This window comes from Cydia pomonella, chromosome 16 (assembly GCF_033807575.1).
Source record: "Cydia pomonella isolate Wapato2018A chromosome 16, ilCydPomo1, whole genome shotgun sequence".
Taxonomy (NCBI): domain Eukaryota; kingdom Metazoa; phylum Arthropoda; class Insecta; order Lepidoptera; family Tortricidae; genus Cydia; species Cydia pomonella.
The window spans coordinates 18,590,528-18,607,559 of NC_084718.1; the positions used below are offsets into that span (position 1 = coordinate 18,590,528).

General features: G+C 40.7%; 3 protein-coding genes across 11 annotated transcripts in view; 2 read left to right on the plus strand and 1 right to left on the minus strand.

Moving 5' to 3' along the window:
• The window catches only part of LOC133526393 (bone morphogenetic protein receptor type-1B), a 118,407-nt gene extending 110,210 nt beyond the window's left edge, over positions 1-8,197 (plus strand). For both annotated transcript variants that reach the window (XM_061863005.1, XM_061863004.1), the window contains exon 3: positions 3,305-8,197. In XM_061863005.1, the coding sequence (XP_061718989.1) occupies positions 3,305-4,558 (1,254 nt within the window). In that variant the 3' untranslated portion in view covers positions 4,559-8,197. The remainder of the gene's footprint in view (positions 1-3,304) is intronic.
• The window catches only part of LOC133526400 (stress-activated protein kinase JNK), a 483,516-nt gene that overhangs the window by 250,953 nt on the left and 215,531 nt on the right, over positions 1-17,032 (plus strand). For 2 of the 6 annotated variants that reach the window (XM_061863017.1, XM_061863019.1), the window contains exon 1: positions 14,806-14,990. The exons of 1 other annotated variant lie outside the window; for it this stretch is intronic. The gene's annotated coding sequence lies outside the window, so the exon portion shown is untranslated. Of the gene's footprint in view, positions 1-14,791; positions 14,991-17,032 lie in introns of those variants that run through there. 3 more of the 6 variants (XM_061863023.1, XM_061863024.1, XM_061863018.1) reach the window with 3 other exon arrangements.
• LOC133526261 (RNA-binding protein lark) lies at positions 12,127-14,385 on the minus strand. 3 transcript variants are annotated; one of them, XM_061862803.1, is made up of 5 exons: positions 14,208-14,385; positions 13,417-14,090; positions 12,959-13,167; positions 12,686-12,727; positions 12,127-12,389 (listed from the first exon to the last, which is right to left on the minus strand). In XM_061862803.1, the coding sequence occupies exons 2-5, from the start codon at positions 14,080-14,082 to the stop codon at positions 12,341-12,343; spliced, it is 966 nt and encodes a 321-aa protein (XP_061718787.1). In that variant the 5' UTR covers positions 14,083-14,090; positions 14,208-14,385; the 3' UTR covers positions 12,127-12,340. The 3 variants fall into 3 exon arrangements, with proteins under 3 accessions (XP_061718787.1, XP_061718786.1, XP_061718788.1); XM_061862802.1 differs by having other exon boundaries at positions 12,899-13,167; positions 14,208-14,384; XM_061862804.1 differs by having other exon boundaries at positions 12,962-13,167; positions 14,208-14,383.

Below are 17,032 nucleotides of genomic sequence, written 5' to 3' on the forward strand. Positions count from 1 at the left end.
GATGGAGTCAGGAGTTGGTCACCAGAACTCCTAATCTACTCATTATAATTCCATCGTGTTTGGGCTCAAAAGATTTGCCCTGACGAACACCACCGATCTAGATGAGGTCCAGGGTCTCATGACGGAGTCAGGAGTTGGTCACCAGAACTCCCCAGAACTCCTAATCTACTCATCATAACTCCATCGAGTTTGGGCTCAATAGATTTACCCTGATAAGCACCATCAATCTAGATGAAGTCCAGGGTCTCATGATGGAGTCAGGAGTTGGTCACTAGAACTCCTAATCTACTCATTATAATTCCAACGTGTTTGGGCTCATGAGATTTGCCCTGACGAGCACCATCGATCTAGATGAGGTCCAGGGTCTCATCATGGAGTCAGGAGTTGGTCACCAGAACTCCTAATCTACTCATCATAACTCCATCGTGTTTGGGCTCAAAAGATTTGCCCTGACGAGCACCATCAATCTAGATCAGGTCCAGGGTCTCATGATGGACTCAGGAGTTGGTCACCAGAACTCCTAGTCTATTCATCATAACTCCATTGTGTTTGGGCTCAAAAGATTTGCCCTGACGAGTACCATCGATCTAGATTAAGTCGAGGGTCTCATGATGGACTCAGGGGTTGGTCACCAGAACTCCTAATCTGTTCATCATAATGGTAATTTGATGGTGCTGGTCGGGGTAAATCTATTGAGCCCAAACACGATGGAGTTATGATAAATAGATTACGAGTTCTGGTGACCAACTCCTGACTCCATCATGAGACCCTGGACTTCATCTAGATTGATGGTACTCGTCAGGGCAAATCTTTTGAGCCCAAACACGATGGAATTATAATGAGTAGATTAGGAGTTCTGGTGACCAACTCCTGACTCCATCATGAGACCCTGGACTTCATCTAGATCGATGGTACTCGTCAGGGCAAATCTTTTTAGCCCAAACACGATGGAATTATAATGAGTAGATTAGGAGTTCTAGTGACCAACTCCTGACTCCATCATGAGACCCTGGACCTCATCTAGATTGATGGTGCTCGTGAGGGCAAATCTATTGAGCCCAAACACGATAGAGTTATGATGAGTAGATTAGGAATTATGGTGACCAACTCCTGACTCCATCATGAGACCTTGGACTTCATCTAGATCGATGGCACTTGTCAGGGCAAATCTTTTGAGCCCAAACACGATGGAATTATAATGAGTAGATTAGGAGTTCTGGTGACCAACTCCTGACTCCATCATGAGACCCTGGACTTCATTTAGATCGATGGTACTCGTCAGGGCAAATCTATTGAGCCCAAATACGATGGAATTATAATGAGTAGATTAGGAGTTCTAGTGACCTACTCCTGACTCCATCATGAGACCCTGGACTTCATCTAGATTGATGGTGCTTATCAGGGTAAATCTATTGAGCCCAAACTCGATGGAGTTATGATGAGTAGATTAGGAGTTCTGGGGAGTTCTGGTGACCAACTCCTGACTCCGTCATGAGACCCTGGACCTCATCTAAATCGGTGGTGTTCGTCAGGGCAAATCTTTTGAGCCCAAACACGATGGAATTATAATGAGTAGATTAGGAGTTCTGGTGACCAACTCCTGACTCCATCATAAGAACCTGGATGGACTTCATTCGGGTCAAAAATAATAATACAAACCCTAACGTGATTTTAAATAACACTGAAACTCTATAGCACTAATGTGCGCAAACGATTGGCATCTTGACTATGCAGCATGGGTGCGTAGCCACCATGCCAATCGATACGACAACGAAACACTATATGTCTCTCTCTCGTACTAATATGCACAAACGATTGGCATCTTGGCTGGGCAGCATGGGTGCGTAGCCAACATGCCAAACGTTTACGATACGACAAGGAAACACTATCTGTCTCTCTATCGCACTAATATGCGCAATCGATTGGCTTTTTGGCTAGGTATCATGGGTGCGTAGCCAACATGCCAATCGTTTACGATATGACAACGAAACACTACTCTCTCTCTCTATCGCACTAATATACGCAAACGATTGGTATTTTGGCTAGGCACCAAGCAAGTGTGTGGCCAACATGCCAATCGTTTACGATACGACAACGAAACACTATCTGTCTCTCTATCGCACTAATATACTTTATTTATACCTGCAGTCATTTACTAACTTCTTCATTTTCCATTGGTGTGAAAGAGACAGAATAAAGAGCAAGGGTTATAGTACACTCTGTAGTCTGTACACTTAGTAGTAGTGTAGATAAAAAAAAAAACTACTGTGCATATACAATAAAATAAAGAGTGCCCATATGATATCATATGACACTAAAATTAATGTTGCTTGAAATTATATTGAAAACTATCAAGATTATTCTAGTCTGCATTGAAACGCGCGTCACGTTGCCGGCGCTCGCGTACAGAGCGCCAACGCCATCTATCGAGCGTTATTTCGTGAAATCGAAGAACGCTCCAAGGATTAAGGGCTCTTAAATCTTCTCGGGTCAGAGGTGTAGGGTTAGAGCCGGTGTAGCTTTATTTGACATTCATAAGCGCATTGTAATATGCCTACTTGAATAATAAACTATCTTTATAGGATTGCCATACGTCCCGTATATACGGGACTGTCACCGTATTTAAGTATCGTGTCCCGTATTTTTACTCGTCCTATTATTGTCCCGTATATTAATACCGCTATAGCATACGTATAAATGGTCACAATCATCCCTGTTTAACCACATTGTTTCTTCTATACCTATGTGACTTAAAGCTACTGGGTATAATAAATATTTTCGTTCCGAATAATTATGGCAACCCAAAGAATTTAACTACTTCATTGATTACACATATTTTTAAATTCTTGTTTTTATAAGAACTAGGTTACTTTAAAAAGCGCAAATAACGGCGAAATAAATGCGCCGTAGACGCATACCGTCTACGGCGCGGTAAAAATAAACGCAAAAATCAAAACGGTCAGACACATATATTTTTTTCATTCCGTTCCCAAAATGTTACGATTGGATAAGTTTTGCAGGAGGAAAATGTCGATAACGAAACCTGGAGTTCTGGGAATTTTACGCAGGATTTTTCGCCTAAGCTGGAGTTGTCCTTATCGCACTAATTTTAGGAGCCGCCCTGTCAGCGGGACGGAGATATTTACATAAAATTCTCAAATTTGAGAAGAGGCACAGCTGGTGTTTCCTCTTAAAAACCTATGCCCATACAGATGAGATACTAGCATTTGATGCAATCGTACTCGTATTTACCAAGTGCGCGAGCGACGACGGAACTCTAATCGGTGTCTTTTTTTATTTCCAGTGTAAAAGCTCCCAAGTGCCGCACAGACACCCGAAGGTGATCGAGTGCTGCAACGAGAGCGACCTGTGCAACAGGCGGCTGCAGCCGCGCCTGCCGCCCTACCTGTCGGGCACGGAGCCGCCCGCGCTGGAGCCGGCGCCCGGGCCGGCGCCGTCGCTGCTGGTGGCGGCGGCGCTGGGCGTGGCGCTCGTGGCCTTCCTGGCGGCCGCGCTGCTGCTGTGCCGCCGCCGCCGCCGCGCCGGCAAGCGCCCGCCCTCGCCGCCCGCCGCGCTGCCCGCCGACCTCAGCTCCGGCTCCGGCTCCGGCCTGCCGCTGCTCGTGCAGCGCACCGTCGCCAAGCAGATCCAGATGGTCGAATCCATCGGCAAGGGCCGCTACGGCGAGGTCTGGCTCGCGCGCTGGCGCGGCGAGCGCGTCGCCGTCAAGGTCTTCTTCACCACCGAGGAGGCCTCCTGGTTCCGGGAGACCGAAATATATCAAACCGTCCTCATGCGCCACGAGAACATCCTCGGCTTCATCGCCGCCGATATTAAAGGGACCGGCTCCTGGACGCAGATGTTGCTCATAACGGACTACCACGAGCGCGGCTCGCTGCACGACTACCTCCAGACGGCGGTGCTCGACCCGCCGGCGCTGCTCACGATGGCCTACAGCGTCGTCTCCGGCCTGGCGCACCTCCACATGGACATCTTCGGCACCAAGGGCAAGCCGGCGATCGCCCACCGCGACATCAAGTCCAAGAACATCCTCGTGAAGCGCAACGGCCAGTGCGCCATCGCGGACTTCGGCCTCGCCGTCCGCTTCGTCGCCGAGCGCGACGAGGTCGACATCGCGCCCAACACCCGCGTCGGCACGAGACGCTACATGGCCCCGGAGGTGCTCGCGGAGACGCTGCAGGTGACAGATTTCGAGGCGTTCAAAATGGCCGACATGTACTCGCTGGGGCTAGTCCTGTGGGAGATGTGCAGGCGCTGCGCGGCGGGCGACCGCGCGCAGCAGGTGGAGCCCTACGCGCTGCCCTACCACGACGTGGTGCCGCCGGACCCCAGCTTCGACGACATGCACGCGGTCGTGGTGGCGCGGGGCATGCGGCCGCCCATCCCCTCCCGCTGGGCGAAGCATCCGGCCGTGGCCGCGCTGGCGGCGCTAATGGCGGAGTGTTGGCACCACAACCCGCCCGTGAGACTCACGGCGCTGCGCGTCAAGAAAACGCTCGCAAAGTTCCACGCGGACTGTGACGTCAAACTCGTGTGATTGTGAACACAGACTAGACGAGAGACCCCGATGACCATTAGTGTCAGCTGACTGTGTCGTGTTACGTGTTGAGTTCCTCAGTTCTATTTATTTTTAATTCGCGTCGCCGAACCGACCACCGTCTTTAATCTCAGTATTGTTAAGTTTGAAGCGGCTCTTATACCAGTGACTGGAGCGTCGAGCCAGAATCTCTGTACATACGACTGGATGTAGTTCCGTATTTAGTTTCGACTTATTACCTGTTACGTTCTCGCCGATACCGTCTCTTTTACACTGTAGAAAACGGATAGAGACAGCGTGTTTCTTATCTAATGTCTAATATTTTAGGGTATCGACGATAATGTGACGCGTCTTAGTTATCCATGAAGAAAAAAATGATGCGAATTCGTTGTCTTCCGTTATTGTAAGCGATGCCACAGAACAAATGATACAAAACGTCCACTCTACAACACCGGTCACTAATTTCAATATGTAATTAACCGGACCCGAAGCCGTTATGGACATTGTAAATAGTCTATTGTATAATTTATTCTGTGGTCATATTGGCGTCCTATACGACCGCGACAGAAATAGATCAAGACTGTGAATTAGGTAAACAACCTGATCTCATCTTGCCTTGACCACTATCATCGGTCGTATAAACGTCTAGGGAGCTCATTCTGAAACGTACATTGATGTATCAGTATCATATCTAACGCTCGCTTTAAAGTTGAGCTAAATGTTAACTGGTATGATATTAGCATTAAATGTTCGTTTCTGAATATTGTGTCTAGTGTCGGCAGCTCAGCAATACTCACGTTTAAGTTTCTATTCGTAATATGTTTGTGAGAGGGACGTAATGAAATTGTGATATTTTTGACAATAACTATGTCTCCAATACGAAATGTTTTGTACAGTACCTCATTATTTTTTGAAAATGCCTTAGCAACGTTTTATTTTAAGGATTCCTCTCGAGGTTGCTCGTAATTTTGGATGAACATTGAGTCAGATATTGCCCTACTTTGCTGTTTTTATTTTATTTTATTAATATTCTGTATTAATATTATAACACGTTAATTATTGAACAAATTCTGGTACAAGTTGTCAACTTGTAGTACCTAACTTATTTTCTGTAATAAGTTTGCCTGTGAGAAGCTAGTAAATCTCTTAGCTAGCCTCATACCAAGCTAATCTGGACGAGAACAACTCACAAATAATTAATAAACAAATCATAGAAAATATGAACCGAATTTTGGAAGAACATATCCAAGCTAAAGCACGCTTCGCCGCGGTAACAGACAACTACACAGAAATATGTATATGTTACAATGAAATTACTAATATTTTACAAAAAGATACCCAGGGAAGGGCAGTCTGTGAGAAACACATTCGTTCAATTGATTATGTGATAGGAAACATCAGTGCCATAATGGATCTATGCAAAACAGGGGCCCCCACCGGCAAGAATGTGGAACAGGCTAAATTTTTAGTTCTAAATATTAACAGTGATATGAAGAAAATGTTAGAAGAATTAGCAGAAATAAAAAAAACAGGAGTTAATCAAGCAGTAAGGAAAGTTGAGACAGAAGCAGTTAGAGGAAAAAAGAGAACAACAAGCGAAGGCAATATTGCTCAAACTGAAAAAAGTTTAACCTAAAAAAATCTCATTTATTCTCAACAAGAATTAAAAAGCTTTTTAGAACCAACTACTTCCAAGAATTAAAAAGCTTTTAAGATAAATATGTATACCAATGTAAAGATTTGCTTGAAAATGTAAATGTGTTCAGATTTAACTGCCAGAAAATTCTAAATACTCAATGCAATATCCTCTGTAAGTGGAATCCACATGAAAGATATGACAAAGTTGCTAAGCGTCCGAGAGGTGAGCAAGTACAAACTAGATACCTACGTCACAGCAACACAGCATCCTCAGGGACTGTTACTGTACTGCTTTAGGTCAGCTATTAGGCGAGTAGGTCAACTCATCACTCAAATACAAACTGAAGCGTTTGGACGTGTTTTGTTTGCATATAAATATTTTTCTTCTACTTTTAGACCAATGAAATTAGATCCATAAAATGCGTTATGAGGAATTAATTTCCAGAAAGCTGGAAATCGTTTTAATACCTTCATTTGGTCCTGAATGCTTGTAATCCGAGTTTGCGTAATCCCAGAAGGTGTGCATAAGTTTTGGGAGCCTTGGGAGATACATTTTTCCTTGGATCGAACCACTCGATTACACGCATTTAGGACCAAATGAAGATTTTAATACGTCTTCCAGCTTGCTGGAAAATAATTCTTCGAAAAAAACTAATTTTATTGGCCTATTTTTAACAAGTAGGTATACCTAATAAATTGAAGGAACCATATACGTAGTTGTGTTAGTACCATAGTTACGATGCATGTACCATTTTTCAAGGCCCTGTATCATGTAAAATTAAGGGGTGTCCATACTAGTACAGTCAAGGTATTAAATATCGACACGGACAAAGTGCCAAAAATATGTATACACGACCTTATTGCCCATGCCTTAAAGTAGTGTTTACATATTTTGGCACTTTGTCCGTGTAGATATGTAATACCTTGACTGTACAGTCAGCGTCAAATACTTTGTGGCAGTCAAAGTGGCCAAATAGTTCGGTACACCATACTAAATATATGGTGTACCGAACTATTTGGCTACTTTGGTTGCTACAAAGTATTTGACGCTGACTGTACCATAATTTTACACAGTTTATTTTTAGACGTTTGTATGGGGTATCATATTTTTTTGCAAATTTGTATCATAAATTTAATGTTCATCTTCATCACTGCCATATATTTTATGCAGACAAATCATGTGATAGCTAAAATACTTAGTAATGAAATCGAGAGGGATCCTTCAGACTAATGAATTGTACTTAAAATGAACAAACTGATGAAAAAGACTAATATTAGTGAAGTATTAAAGACTTGATAATGTGCAGTGTCTTAAGAGATGCCTTCGCCACGTGTAGTATTAACATATTATAGTACGTCGCGAAGCGCTTGGTAAAAAAACTTACCGTTGAAGATAAGCTGTGATAAACAGTTGCATTTGATTTTAAATATTACGATACCAAGAGTGATTATCTAAACTTAAGGGCTATAAGTCCCAAGGGTTCTGTTTTCTTACTATGATGAAATGAAATACAATTGCGTCAACCAGTACAATAGTATACTTCAGATCCTTGCTTTCTAGTAAGAGAGGTATGCCGTATGTTTGCACTAAATGAATTGTGCTCCTCGTAAAAGTGTAAAAATTTTTCTATATAATGTGTTATTTGATCTGGATCATTTGACCGCCGTCTGATATCTACATGAAGTTTACAGCTCATAAGAACTAACTACAATAAAATTGAGCCATCATAGACGGAGAGCTATTTTGTCTTATTTTACAGGACTTGGTGGTTAAATTATAAAGCAAAACTTAATGCACTCTTAGTCCCGAAGTGCCTTGGCCATTCTGCCTATTCTGAACGAACAATTATAAAAATGTTATTTAAAACGGTATATAATTACGAAAGTATGTTATGAAACCAAGCGCTAGCGTAGCATTTACTGGCGCATACGCGCGTGTACATTGTTGTAAATATAGCGGTTAAATAGTTAAGTTACGAATAAAATATTAATGGACATATACTACTTGTTTTTTTTTGTGACTACCTATTTGTGACTAATATTTTTTCATTTCATTTCATTTATTTATTTCTTTAACAATAATATATTGTGTTAGAAAACTTACGAACTAATTACATACTTATAATTTAATTAAACTAAGTAGTGAGTGGACATGTCAGCGAATAAATAAATTTTCTATGATTAAATTATACAATTAATTCATAAGTGAAATGTACAAATGAAATGAAATAATGTCAATATAAAATAATAAGTAAAAATTAAAAATTTGTAGTAATTACAATTAAATAAATATTTGATACCATGTCAATCCATATAAAAACAAATACTTAACTAAAAAAACAAATATAACTTAATTCATTGAATAATTTACAACGCACATGTCAGAATTAAATAGATTCATTATTGTATTGGAAAAACTCTTCAACTGAATAAAAACATTTTGCTAGCAAAAATGAATAAGCTACAGAAGGGCTGGAGTTGAGTCCCACTGAGTATGCCTGACACAATAGAATAGTTGACAGCTGGCAAATAGTCTGAGATGCACGGTTCTGCATTTTGGCGATTTATCCTCTTCGTTTAGACACAATTTTTTGTCAAGTTCGAGTTCTGACTATGGGGTCCATGAGGAATCGATGGAATCCTCAAATGTATATATATGTATGGGATATATATAGTGATCTTAGTATGTTCATCAAGAAATCAAGCATTTAAGTACATTTGTAGAAGTGAAATTTGATGAAGTGGAACTGCTGATGATGATGGACAGAACGGAACTCTTCAGACGCATAGTTCACCTTTAGCAGAGATGGGCAAAATTTAATCGACTAACGAGTAAAATTACCCGACTTAATCGCGAGTGACGATTAATTAGTTTTAGTCGAAGAGTTGCGATTAACATTAGTCGCGACTGAATTAATCGTCGTCTAATTACCAGCGATTAACTTTTTCAATCTATTAATTAGTAATAATTATAAATATGATTATAAAGATCAATTATAGAAAAGTTCTAAAAGGCGGAAATGGGCATAAAGGACTTAAGCGTCGGTAGGGTCTATGGTACTGTACACCATTGTGAGTTCGCTGTGAACGAAGCATGTATTTTTAATACTTTAAGCCTATCGCGAGGTTTACAGCCCACGAACTTAGCCAACATGCCAATCATTAACGGTCCGTAGCAACTATTATTACTACTAAAATTGGCACGCACCAATTGCAATAGCCGGCACCTACCAATATTCGGCACCAACTAATAGTCGACAACTGCCAAAAGTCGACACCTAACAATAGTCGGCACCTACGAATACTCAACACCTACCAATAGTCGGAACCTAGCAATATTGTCAAGTTTTAATCGAAAAATTTAGTCGATTAATAACCCGATTAATTTTATTTCAATCGTATGTCAGGTCGACTAAATTAATCGTCGATTAATTTTGTCAATTAACTTTTTTAATCGATTAATGCCCATCTCTGACCTTTATAATTTTTGTTTTCTTATGGCTAAGTCACATCTCTGAGTACAAATGTGTATGCATTTAAAAACAATATTATATCTCATGCTCTGAAAGCGAATCGTTGTTCTAAAGTTTGCAGAAAATGCTATGTTTCTGCTCTAGAGCACTGTACTTTCTATGCAAGTTTATTTCTCTTTTTACGATTAGGTATTAAAATTTTGGCTTTATATGGATTTGCTGTACAATTTACATTCTGATGATTAACTCCCCATTCCATAAATAACGATATTTTTACCTAATTTTTAATTGAAAAGTACCCTCAAAGAATACTACCTCCTGAAGTATGTTTTACTTTCCTTGTACTCCAAATGAAATGTAGAGTATTTAACTCGAGTGAAAGGCACCATTTTGTCTCTTGGTTAATAATGTACTATTAGTTAACGTTAAGGTTTGCAACGAATATGATTGTTTTGGAAAATCTGATGAAACACCTTACATGCATCTTGGGCTCTTAGCGAATCTTGGGAGCATGCTACTTTTGTTACTACTACTGCCATCTGACGAGGTAATGTAAGCCGCAAGTTTTCATTCCGCAAGCTAGAGGGCGCACCTGTCACCCGACGCCAACAGCTGCACGAGACATTTTTTCACAAGTTCGATGTGCTGTGCCAAAATTTTTTGGGTGATTTATATACAACTGTCACCAATGTACTATCTACTCAAAAATAATTTACTGTTTCACTTAGCTATCGGTTAGGGCCGATAATGAGCCCGACATCCCAGTTTATGACGAAGCCTTTAACCGTGGTCCCACTGCTGACCCAATATCACTAATTATATTTTAAGATTATTATAATGTAATGTTTACCCAGGTATTGGCTGTTGTATTTATAAATGTTGTTATGTATTTTTCATGTCACTATAAATGTTGTATTGACTTGTAAAAGAGCCCTTGAGGCCTACTTGCAGAATAAATTTTTGAATTTGAATTTAATTACATTGTACGCTAATGATATGGCGACAGCCAGAATGCCTTCTTGCGCATTTGATAGTTACATTAAAACTTAATTAGCCAATCAATCAAGAAATGAAAGTGCCATAATTATTAAATGGCAAAAATAACACAGACATTTATATTCTAAGACCTGGGGGCGATTTTTGAATTTCGAGCGCTCGATTTCGTCACTCAAAAATCTGTAGAAAACGGCGAAATGATATTTTTGAAGTAGGAGCGATAAAAATTGGGAATCAAGTGGAATTTGTCACTCGTTTTCGATTCTATTAGTAAAATTTAAATGCCTAGTAGTATAGATATTATGTATGTATGTATGTATGTATATACTTTATTGTACATAGAAATAAAAACACGAAAAACACAGTTACAGAGTAAATTAAATACAACAAAGGCGAACTTATCCCTGTATGGGATCTCTTCCAGTTAACCTTTGAGGAAATGAGTAAAACAGAAGTAACGGTGAATGAATGACAAACACAAACAAAAGTGTACAATCACTGAAATTAATGAAATGCACGTTTTGAATACACATTTATACAAATATACATAGATAGAAAAATAACCATAAAATAATGCATACATATATATATAAATAAAAATAAATAAATATTCAATATATAATATATAAATAAATATGAATTCGAACCAGAAAAGTAAAGGAAATTAAAAAGTAGAAGTACTCAATGGAACTAGGAAGTCGTAACCAAAGTATCGGAAAGCCACAATTTTTTAAGCTTCTCCTTGAGTGATGCTACAGATTGGGATTGCTTTTTAAAGGGAGATTGATTATTAAAGGGAGAACACGAAATCGAGCGATCGAAATTAAAAAATCGGCCCCCTGGTATTATTTATTAGTATGGACGAAACTTGTATTTCAGGTCTGTTTTAAATTTGCTTATTTTAATTATAATAAACACAAATGGGTGGAAAAACAATTAAAAACATAAATAAAAAATTTGTCCCAGATCGAGACCGCTTGGCAGGGTGCCCAGAAGGCTGGCTGCATTGCCCCTCTGGATAGCAATGCTTATCCGCTGGGCGAAGTACAGGCCAGCCCTCTGGTCACCCGAAGCCTCTATGAGGCGTTTTGCTAACTCCTTATAGAGGCGGCGCGCGCTAGGCCCCCACGGCCCTAGGGTTTCAACCCCAAACGCCGCAAATATGTATCTACTGCCGAGGTTGACATACTTGCGACGCTTGAGGCTTTCGGCCGAGGATGCGGCCGCACCAGCGTCAACTTTGGTGCCTGGAATATGGGACGGTGCCAGGGTATCTAATCTACGCATGTAGCATCCCAGACAAGGGGCCGTCCCATACTCCAAGGCACCAACGTCATTCCATCAGGCCTCTTGCCATCATCCCTGACCAGGCCGTTGGGCTCGAGGACCGCCGGCACCTTGGCACTAACAAAGGTCTGTTTTAGTATATATTTCGTATAAACTAAAATGAAAACTCGGGAATGTACTTAAATTGATATTTATTTCACTTTTATGTACATACGTCACAATTCCTAGCATTAACACATTCGTTCAGTCACAGCTATACCAATAGCTTCGTCATTCACCCCTTAACCATAATTATATTAGTCTATAAAATTCCTCCAATCTGCTGGACAGTCAAATTCCTTTACGACGGACTGCACCGACTGTTCTAGTCCTATTAAATGAAGTGATCTTAGTAGGGCGCGTATCTTCTAGAAGGAGACGGTCCACGCATTCCAGGCCTGAGAAAAGAAAAATATCATTATAACAAGGCGCATATACAGTACAGGTAGATGTGTCTAAATCGAAATGTCGTTGCTTTGGAAAAAAATACTGGCAGCTTTAACTGTCTTGATGTCTAATCAGAACTTGGATAAAGTGGTATATGTAAAATAAGTTCATGGAGCTTTGAATCTTTTTGTTATTTTTTTTCGTTTTTGATAATTTCTTGGATCTTTATTTCTATAATAATTTAAGGATGTCAATGATGTAGAATAACAAGTGATTGTCAAGTTTTCGAGAAGGGTGTTATAATTACCTTCTGTCATCAAATGTGTCACGGCTAAAGTCCTCGTACATCCTGTAACATAAAAAATACAATTTTTGACACACGATGACCTGAAACTTGGACTGTGCCATACAGAAGAATGGCTAAACATTATTTCTGATATGGAAAAATTATTTCTACAAAATTATCTATTTCTACAACTTTAACAACAATTTAAAATGAAAAGCGATACAATATTCTCACCCGCGGGACATTTGTGGTCCTCGCGGGGGGCTCCTTCGGCTGAACATATCATCATACGACGACCTCATAGATCCCATGCTGGAGCGCATCGGCGGGAGGCTCGGCATCGGCGGCATCGGCTCGCGGCGCAGCGGCGGCGACGCGAAGTCTCCGCGCGCGCGCGACGCGCCCAGGCCGAGCTCGCGCGACCCGCCCACCGGGTAGCGGCGCTCGAACAGGTCCCGGGGCGAGTCAAAGCGGGAGCGGTCGTAGTAGCCATCGTAGGGATCCTGCAAGTAACTGCAAGTTAGAATATGTGGGTTCCGATGTCAATATAAAGCATTTCATAATTTTAGGTTTAGAGAGGCCTAGTAGTGTTCGGATAAAAGATTATAGCATCATTGAGCCCGAAAAGGTAGTCAGCCCGGACTATTAGGTACCGCGTGCGGAAAGAACGTCCACGCTCGGCCTACATGATGCATCGGAGTGGCGAATGCTACCGGCGGTTTCGAAAGGCAAAGAGAAGAAGAGCGCGTTACCCCAAATCCTCCCATCATGCGATCGCGGAGGAACGGCGGTGGCGGCGGGGGCGGGTAGGGGTCGCGGCCGAAGGCGCGGTCGCGGAAACCGTTGCGGTCCGGCCCCATGGCCTTGGGGCACTCCTTGGACCAGTGGCCGCCGCGGCCGCAGCGGTAGCACTGCTCGGGGTCGCCCATGCCGGGCCGCTGGCGTACGCGCGATGTCGACATTTGCACTTTCATCGGCTGCCCGTCCACCATCATGCCGTTCAGCTCTTTGATGGCCTCGTTCACGTCGCCCGTCGCGTCCAGGTGCACGAACCCGTAGTTACGTACAATATCGCATTCCACCACCGCGCCGTACTTCTGAAACAGCTCGCGGACTTCGGGCGCGCGCGTCTTGTCCGTCAAGTTACCAACGAATATTTTAGTGGTCGGCGTCGTCGGGGCCTTGCGGCTCTTGGCCGCCTCTATTTTGATTGCCTGTCCGTGAACTAGCTCGCCGTTAAGGTTCTGAATGGCTTCGCGCCCGGTTTGCTCGTTTTCCATATGCACGAAACCGTAATTTCTGACGATATCGCATTCTACGACCGTACCGAACTTTTCGAACAGCGGCCTGAGATCGGCGTCCGTGGTTTTATCGGATAGATTCCCGACGAAGATTTTGAAAGTACCGGCGCCCGGCATTTTAGGTTCTGAAACGCATACATAATTTGACGAAATGAGTCAATGGCGTCTATTGTAAAGATAGTTCGCAGTACCGCGACGAGAGTTCAATACGGCGAAAAAAAACAATCAATTTTGCGACTTACCTGCTTAACACTTAGAAATGCACAAAATTAGAAACTATATGTCTAAAATAACACGTATTTTCACTGTAAAATTCCACCGCTGAGCTGCACACACCGTCAAGCCGAAGTCTAATCAAAATGGCGTCCGCTGCGCATAGAACAAATAGAACAATGCAATGACGGGGTGAAATCTCTGTGAATGAATGGAATGGAAAGCAATGGTGGCGTATTTGATGACAGCTTGAATAGTATTTATCCTCCAATGGTAGGACGATGCCTAGGCGTTTTATGATGTCAATTACTTTGAGCACGCTTGAACTTTCAATTTTTGAAAAACATCTCTAAGACGGAAACGGATGTGAATGATACTATTTTTTCGGTGCCAACCATAGTATACTACATCCGGTTCGTAGTTCCATGCATGTTTTAAATTTTTTCCGGTTCTATCTAACACGAAATTTTAGTAACAAAAAATGATAGCTTTAATAGCTTATTTTAGGAACTAAAACGTGTAATGTAATTGATTTTCTTTTGGATTGCATGCCTACAAAAAGTCGTAATCTTTATAATGTTTTTTTTTCATGATGTTGCCCTCCTAATATTATTTGCAATTAATATTAATTACTAAAGTATAGTATGGCAATAATTGAATACAAGTGTCAAAAGCCGTCATTTGGATGGCTGTAATTTAGTTCTTTAAAAATATTGAATAATCGAAGTTTTATTTCATTATACGTCTTGAGAACGTCATATCAGTGGTTATCCTGAAGATTCGAGCCGAGACAGTTACCCAGGAAACAGTGGGTAAGTCTAGCTTTAATTACTAAGGTTGTGTATGTGGAGTGCCAAAATAGACGAAATGGCTTTTGGTACGATCGGATTATTGTCAATAGTGTCTACTGTAGTTTGCATACGTGTTTTATGGTTTAATTGAGAGGTTAGTGAGAGGGTATTGTGTTGTTTTCCGTATTGTGCGCAGTATTTACGCGTAATTTGCTAGCGCGGCTGTGGAAAACGTCCTAAGGTGGAGCTTCTGATCGCGGCCGGCGACGCGGCTCGCCTCCTCTCTACAGCATATTCGACGCTCTATAGCTACTTCGTGTTTTGTTTACTAAGCTTAAAACATATATTAGGTGCTAGGTGTTATATGATCTTACTGTCACATTGCTTTGTGTAATGTAGGTACCTAAACATTTGTGCAATGGTATATACTGCTTCTTTAATTATACTCCACACAATTAATACTACTACTACTTGTTTACCATCAAATGTTTTGCTGAAATATGTTTATTTGATTCTAATAAGAATTTTCCTGATAGTACTCTCAAAATTATAATTATGTAGCAAAACCATTAATAAAGAGGTTACAATGTTTATGCATTTCCTATAGAGTATTTTGTAACACCTCTAGATAATATGATAAGTCTGACATAACACCGGAGATTTAGATTTAATGGTCATGTTAGTGAATACTAACATATTATTTAATTTATGATCTCCATCCTATCATTAATACTAACCTGTTCATAAAATTCTGTATATCTATTTATAACTCAATTAATAGTCATTTAACTCAATTAATCTCCCACTTCTAGTTATTGATAATGAAATGAAAAAAATTGATAGGTACCTAACATAATACAGTTGAACACTTAAAGATCAAAAGGTATTGGAATTTAACATATTCACTGCCAGACAAAAAACGGTGGTCTATAGCTACATACAAAACAACTCGCCCAGCGGGTTGTCTGGCATCTGAACAAAGTTCACGAGTGCTCACCAGGTGAGTTCCCGGCAGTGAATGTGTTAAATTAATAAGCATATAAGCTATAAATTAATTAGCTGCAATCACTTACGCTGTAATTGATCTGGATATTGATTGAACTGAACAACGACTATATTGCTATTACATTTTACTGTATTGTAGCACGGGCAGATTACTGCAATTCGATGACTAGCGCCTATTTCATGTGATGGCAGTGGGTGGTAGGCTATTCCTGCCAGCCCAACTCCTCAAGGAATCCTATCAAACCTTTCATGTTGAGTAGGACCTCGGGAGATCTTCGATGATCTGACATCTGCTATGTTTTGCCCGGGTGTGTAATGTTTAACATAATTATAAAAACTATGAGACATTTGCCATAACGCATTTCGTATATTATTATTTGTTATAATGTTAGTTGCTTTTATAATTTTATGATTTAATCTAAACCATAATTGATATAATGCCTATTTTGTTTCGCCCGGCCAGCCACATAGGAGCTCATAAGAGGAAAAAACACTTGGTTGCCATCATCGAAATTGATGTGGAGAACTATACTTTTGTATTCATTTTTAATTGGTATAAAGACATATGATATTGTAAATGGCGTTTGTTATATTATATTTTGATATACATTATAAAATCAAAAACATTACCGTTTAATATAGTAAATAATAAATTACCGTTTTGACCACTCACTTGCTATTCTTATAAGATTTTTAAGAATGCCTACAATTCAGTGTACAAACTAATACCACAGAATAAATAAACAGTGTTTTGTCATGCTTTTCTAAATGGTTCACACAGCCAAAAAGGAAGAGACTTGACACTCTTGTTATTTTCACCGTGTAAGGGGTCACCAATTAGCTAGTTCTTCTGGGGGCTGGTTTATAAAATAATAGTCGAGTTTATTAAATAACGAAATATAATGAACGGCACATAATGGGTCACTAGTCCAGATCCAGACCGCGGTCCGCCAGTTGGATACCCCTGCTCTAGTGCATACAAAGCCATATATGGCAGTTAAAATATTGAAGTTTATTGACAGCTATTGAAGTTCAAATTTAAAAATTAGATTTTATAT